The 7,126-nt window shown below is 38.0% G+C and overlaps 1 protein-coding gene across 1 annotated transcript; it reads right to left on the reverse strand.

The window, feature by feature from the left end:
* Positions 1–742: 742 nt before the first annotated feature.
* LOC102746337 (olfactory receptor 8S1-like) lies at positions 743–2,798 on the reverse strand. The gene has a single exon (XM_006729299.2). It carries the CDS (start codon positions 2,290–2,292, stop codon positions 1,375–1,377), a length of 918 nt encoding a protein of 305 aa, XP_006729362.1. The 5' UTR covers positions 2,293–2,798; the 3' UTR covers positions 743–1,374.
* Positions 2,799–7,126: the final 4,328 nt, after the last annotated feature.

The following is a 7,126-nucleotide window of genomic DNA, read 5'->3' on the forward strand; positions in this document are numbered from 1 at the left end:
CACTAGTTCAAAAAGATATATAAATCTACCATTTACATCGACATGGATGGAATTGGAAGGTATTATGCTAAGCGAAATAAGTCAATCAGAGAAAGACAATTATCATATGGTTTCACTCATATGTGGAACATAAGGAATAGTGCAGAGGACAATAGGGGAAGGGAGGGAAAACTGAACGGGAAGAAATCAGAGAGGGAGATAAACCATATGAGATTCTTAACTCTGGAAAACAAACTGAAGGTTGCAGAAAGGGAGGTTGGTGAGGGGATAGGGTAACTGGGTGATGGGCATTAAGGAGAGCACATGATGTGATGAGCACTGGGTGTTATACGCAACTAACGAATCGTTGAACATTATATCAAAAACTAATCATGTATTATATGTTGGCTAATTGAATTTAAAAAAGACATGTACCCCTATGTTTACTGCAACATTATTTATAATAGTCAAGATATGGAAGCAACCTAAGTGTCCATTAATAGACGAATGGATAAAGAAGATATGGTGTGTTTGTGCATTCCAATATATATATATATGTATATAGTTATATAGAGAGAGGAATGTTACACAGCCATAAAAAGGATGAGATCATGCCATTTGGGACAACATGGTTGGAACCAGAGGGTTCTCCCTCTTCCTTTGCCTCTTCCCCGGCTTGTGCTCTCTCTCTCTCTCATTCTCGCTCTCTCTCTCACTCACTCTGTCTCCCAAATAAATAAATAAAATCTTAAAAAAAAAGATATAGGTTTAATTCATGTTTATCAATCTGCCTTGAAAGTACAGAATCTATGATAACAGTAGTGATCTTATCAGCAGGGGCACTGGGATAGGCTATCAGAATGCTGCAAACAGAAAGACTTACCTCTGCCTCTCTGAATCTATTCTGAAGATTAAAATTCCTAAGGGAGTGGAAGGTCTGGCACTGACCATATGCTCATTCCTATACAAGCCACTGTGCCAGGAAGAATGAGTGAATAATGAGTGGGGGAGGAAAGAGGATTTGGGGACACCATGATTAACAGTCTCTCTGGAACTATACTGAACACATGGAATTTAGTTACTGGAAGAATGGTTAAGATAACATAAGCAAGCAATAACAAAGTCTACCATACTGTCTGTTATAAATTAAATATTTTTATAAGAAAAATTGTAAGACAAGAGGTTCATCCATCCATTTTCCTCTGACTAGGACAGAACTACTATCATACCAGGGAAATAGCTCCACCTTTTCTTAACCATTTTAAAGAAAAGATGTAAGGTATGTTGCAGATCCTGATATCAGAAAATTCTCCTTAATATTCAGGCACTACTTACTGCAGTTCTATTTAGTTTCTCCCCTCATCATTCTGATTTTGTAATCTATTACTTGTAACACTAGACACATTTTCTCAAAATTCTTCTCACAGCTGCCTTCACCTCTTTGTTCTTCAGGCTGTAGATGAGAGGATTCAGCATAGGAGTGACCACACTATACTGCAAGGAGAAGATTAACTCTTGAGTGGATCCTGAATTTGGCATGAGATAGCGGAGTAACCCTGAGCCATAAAAGAAGATCACTGCAGTGAGGTGGGAGGAGCAGGTGGAGAATGCCTTGCTTCTGCCTGCGGTGGAGCTAATTCTCAGGATGGTGGATAAAATGCGAACATAGGAGAAAAATATCAGGAGGAAATTTCCAAAGAAATGCAGGAGGCTGGAGCAGAGCAGGGCAGTAAAACTTGCAGACACATCAGAGCAAGACAAAGGGTAGAGAGACGGCAGCTCACAGCTGAAGTGGTGTATATTCTGAGCCTCACAGAAGTCTAAATTGAGAGCTACAAGGATATTGATAAGAGCATCCAGAAAAGCCAAGCTCCATGAGCCCCACACCAGCCCCATACACAGCTGTCTGTTTATCATCTGGCCATAGAGCAGAGGGGAGCTGATGGCAACATAGCGGTCATAGGCCATGACAGTAAGCAGGCAGGATTCAGTGCCCCCAGTGGCAAACACAAAGAAGACCTGAGCCAGGCAGCCCTTTACTGAGATGGTTTTCTTCTCAGACAGAAGGTTCTCCAACAGCTTGGGCACAGTGACAGAGGAGTGGCAGAGATCCAGGAAGGACAACTGTCCCAGGAAGAAGTACATGGGGGTGTGGAGGTGTGAATCAGCCCTGATCACCAGCAGGAGCATCAGGTTCCCCATCAGGGTCAGGAGGTAAATAACAAGGAACAGCACAAAGAGCAGAGCCTGGATCTGGGGGTCAGCAGACAGCCCAAGGAGGATGAACTCCGAAACAACACTGTGGTTTCTCATTGCCTTCAATATCTTCTTTGGACTATAAGAAATAAATCAGATAAAGCCTCTTCTTATGTCTAACAAATATTCAAGGGTTTCAACATTCTTCTCTATTCACAAAGTTTCATGCCTACTCAAAAATTCATGTTCTGAAATTATAAACTTCCCTAAGTCTCTAGATTTCCTAAAATCTGCAATAATCTTTTCTATAGGATTCCAACCCTAGATCAACTTCCTGTCCACTTTTATTGTTCTTTCTTTAATGTCTTAGAATTTATTTTGTTGTTGTTGTTTTATTATTAAAGCAACTGGAGGATGTTTTGTAAACTCTTGATAATAATCCAGTAGAGAGGGAGAAATTGCAGGAAAAATACGAGAAAATTGCAGAAATAGTACCTCTGAGACAGCTGGGCTGCAGAGCAGAAGCAGAGCATGCCATTAGTTGGGAGCAAGTTTACTTCATCCATCAAACATGCATAGATGTGATGTTGGGAAGGAAGCAGTTCCCACGTAATGGCTTTTATTTTTTCAATAAATATTTAAATGGGGTCATTAATGCAATCTGAAGAGGAGTGGTGGCTGGACATTTGCAGAGTGAGGAGAGAGGGGATGAGTTAGAAAGAAGGCAGCATAGAGATATCCCAGATGCTATATAACTCATCAAGAGAAACTGTTGACCAATATGGGAACATACACTGGTCATGATCTCTATCTCCAGTTTGTGTCGTCTATTCAGATTCAGCTCTTGTCTGTGCCCTTATGCCATTTGCAAATATAGACTACCTACTAACTTTCCAAAGCTTAGCCTTTTTTTTCCTACTTTGTGCTGACAACCCATATAACCATAGACTCAAAATAACTCTTCAACACCACTGACTATACCATCTTGTCCCTTCGTGTCCTCCTCTATCTCTTGCATTCATACTGCAAGATGGGCACATTCAATTTCTCAAAGGACTTATGATTTCTCTCCCATTATTTATCCAAACAACACCCAGAATTAAAGCTATTCTTAGTAAGCAAGTCCACATTACCTCTCCTTCTCACCTAGCTGAGCAATAACTAGCACAGAATTAAAGAAAAACTTCAAATTCAGTGATCCAGAAGACAAGTTTGAATATCAGTGTGAGAATTTGCTGTTAAGGTAGCGTTTGAAAATTTCTGTTGGATATAGACCTCTCCCTTGATTTCTAAAAGATGAAATAGAAGGCTAAATTGTGTGTATTATTTCTAAAAACCTAAATACTTCAAGTCATGTAGGGATTGCATTTTCCATGCTAATACTTTTTTCCTATTGTTCACCACTGTAGCTCTAGCTATAGCAACCTGGATTCATCCTGAGAATATTACACCATTGGCAGAAGATGCTAGAAAAGCAAGGAATCAAACCATGAAATGCAGAGAACCACCCATTATAATTTTGGAGGGCAGCAAAAAGAAAGGTTGCTCATCTCCAAATGGGGCCCCACTTACTAGCACTAGAAATTCCTTAAACTTTGGGGAAATTTTCTCTCTTAGAAATAGAGACCAAAGGACATTTTCATGAAAGACAAACCTGGAAATTGTACTCTATCAGGGGTCATACTTCCTCAAAGGTATAGACTTACTATATTAGAGTTATTTTAGCGGTCACATAAGTAAATAAAATCACTTATATTTTTACCTGGTGCTGCAATTTCATTATTCTCAATGCTTTGGTTATTCAGCCTGTGAGTCCAAATTTAGAATGGAAACAGCTCTGAAAACATTACCACTATTTTTCATTTATTATCACAATTAGGCGGAGTTAGCTGACTAGGTAATTTCCAAAGAAAAGCTGCCTAAGAAGAGTTTCTTTTAAGATGAGACACACAAGAGTACCTAGCACTATAACTGGCCCAAAGGAATTGCTCAAGAAGTATTATTTAAAAATAAAGATGAATACATGAATGAGTGAATGAGTAAGTAAATGAATGAAACTCAGAAGAATAGTCTAGGGCTTTACTACTTACAGGGAACAGATCTGATTAGGAACCAGTAAGGAATTTGGACACTTGGGGCTTGCATGAAAGCAGATGTATAAAGGGTACTGAAAAATTTTGCCAACTGGAAAGGTTTGCCTCAATGCAGTGTTTCATGCCCTGAACTTCCACATATCTCAGGGTACATAATTGTAGAGAATACCTATAATTAAAGATGTAATTAGTTTCTGGACCCTGTGCATTGGAGTATTTGAAGAGGGTTGGTTATTTGTGAGTCACAGGGTACTCAAAGTGTATCATTGATGTCCTATCCCCATCTCGCCTTACAGACAGCTCTCAGGTATTAGTCTCCCTGAACTTCCAGTTTTCTGGTATAATGTAGTGTTTTAGCACCAGAAACAATGAATATAACAAGATATAAAAAAGATCTTGTCTCAGTTGTCTCATACGTAAAATGAATGCTAAAAATAATTACTTGAAAACGTGTAATGACTTAAGAATCTTGAATGCTAAAGAATCATTAGATTCTCTTTTCTTCATGCCCAATGCAAGTGTTTAATTTTCCCAAAAGGAGGAAGAGAGGTGATTTTGAGGAGCAGACCAAAACATTTCAGGTCACAGAAATGAATGCCATGTCAGAGAGAAACAGGGAGACCATGACGTCCAGCCCAGGGAAACAGAGATGAGATGAGAGAAGTTAAAGAAAAAGGAAGTGCCTGATGAGGGAATAACAAGTGGCAGGAATTGAGGCAGAAAGGATTCTACACAGGGAGCACAGGAACAGAGAAACCCATCAGAGAACACAAGAAAAATATTACCATATTTCTGGGTTTTCCTGGTGCAGAATACATCCTGTTTTTCTGAGTTGGTACATATGCCACAGATCTCAGGAGAAGTGTGCAAGAGAGAAAATGTGCCACAACTGTCCAGTCACATGAACTGGCATTGCATTATCTATTTAAAAGACTTTTTGTGCATAAAGAGAAATATGTAAGCTCTGTCCTCAAAAGTCTCTGCAAATGAAGACTTCAGGAAACTCTTCTAAACTTTGACAGCATTTTTAAACTTATCCCTTAATGACTCCAGAAAGTGACAAAGGAAAACTTGAAAACTTCAAATTCCTAACAAGTAATAAAGCAATTTCTTTCATATTTCTCCTAGCATAATTACACCATCATTTCTGCACATATCCCTCTGTATGACTGCTAATATATTGCTAAGAGCACCATCCTTACAAAGGAGGCTCAGGTCTAGCCCTTCAGAAGTTATTGTGGGTTAAGGTGGCCAATGAGATGGCAAATTATGATGACCTGAGAGCCCAGGGAACATTGTGGGTCTGTCCTGATTGCTGGAAAGTTCAGCCTGAAGCTTACTTTGGACTCATTACCTAAAAATGGTTACTGAGTGATCCCTTTGGGAATTTCCATTAAAGTTAAGTGATTCACAGTGTACCTTTAGATCATCCTCCTTAATGTTTTCATGTATTTAATTACATGTACTCAATACAGAATTATTATATATGACATCATTACTACTGCTGCCGCTACTACCACATGGTCAATGGTAATTTAAATTTACCTACATATTTGACTTTCTTTTGCTCAATTTTTTCTACATCTAGAATTGAAAAGTTCAACAGCTAAGATTTCAGTGGATGAGTTTAACACAAATATGACAAAGCTGAAGAGATATTAGTGAATCAGAAGATAGTACAGAAGAAAATAAGAAATTCCACCTGTGAGCATTTTCTTTCTCCTAGATCTCCCTTTAATTTTTCATTTAGTGCTAGTGATATATTTTTTTCACCTTCATTCTTTTTTTAAAAAAGATTTTATTTACTTATTTGTCAGAGAGAGTGAGCACACAAGCGGGGGTGGGGGCAGGCAGAGGGAGAAGCAGGCTCCCTGCTGAGCAGGACCCTGGGGTCATGACCCAAGCCAAAGGCAGATGCTTAATCCACTGAATCATCCTCTTTCTTAAATGATGTTTTACTGGACACAGAATCCTAATGGGTAGGTTATTTTTTTATTCAGTACTTTGAAGATATTACCTCAGTGTCTTCTATCTTCTTGTTAGTCTAATGCTTCTCTTGAGAAGTCAGTTATTAATCTAATTGTACTTCTTTGGAGTTAATTTGTCCTTTTTATCCTCTCTCACTGCTTTTAATATTTTCTCTTTTGATTTCTAGTAACTTTATTATGATGTGACAAAGCGTGACTTTCTTTTTATTTATCATACTTGGGATTTATTTATAGGACTTCTAGCATTTGTAGTTGATACACTTTTTCAGTTTGGAACATTTTTATCCATTATCTTACTCATTGCCATATTTTCTCATATACTACCTCATTCTCTCTCTCTTCTCTGTAGCTCCACATACATGTACCTTATCCTTCTCATTCTATACATTATGTATTACTCTCTTGTTTTTTTCTTTATTCTGTCTGTGCCTTACTGAATATATTTTCTTCTTACCTACCTTATAATTCATTAGTATACTCCTCAATACTGCCTAATCTCCTTCAAACTTATCCATTAAAATCTTAGTTTCAGCCACTGAGTTTGCTAGAACTTTCACTTAGATTTTCTTATAGTTTCAAGAAATATTATGCCAAAGTTCTCAATCTTATCTTTAATCTCCACAAATATTTTAAGTTTATTTATTTTAAAGTTATGTGTCTGGATCTGTTTCTACTGTCTCTAGTTTTTGTCTCTCCGTGTTGTTTAATTTTTTCTACTGAGAACAGGATGTTATTATGAAAATTATGGAAATAATTTATGGCTCTTGCTTGTATTCTCTTTCTCTAGAGGAAATTTCCACTAGCTTCTGTCAGACAGCCATGGACATTTGCAGTCCTGGATCATTCTCGTGTATTTCCAGGGGCTGAGAT

This window comes from Leptonychotes weddellii, chromosome 5 (genome assembly GCF_054177405.1).
Source record: "Leptonychotes weddellii isolate Sample4059 chromosome 5, ASM5417740v2, whole genome shotgun sequence".
Classification (NCBI taxonomy): domain Eukaryota; kingdom Metazoa; phylum Chordata; class Mammalia; order Carnivora; family Phocidae; genus Leptonychotes; species Leptonychotes weddellii.

Coding starts and splice junctions, on each gene's coding strand:
- LOC102746337 (XM_006729299.2), bottom strand. CDS start 2,292: ATGAGAAACCACAGTGTTGTTTCGGAGTTCATCCTCCTTGGGCTGTCT.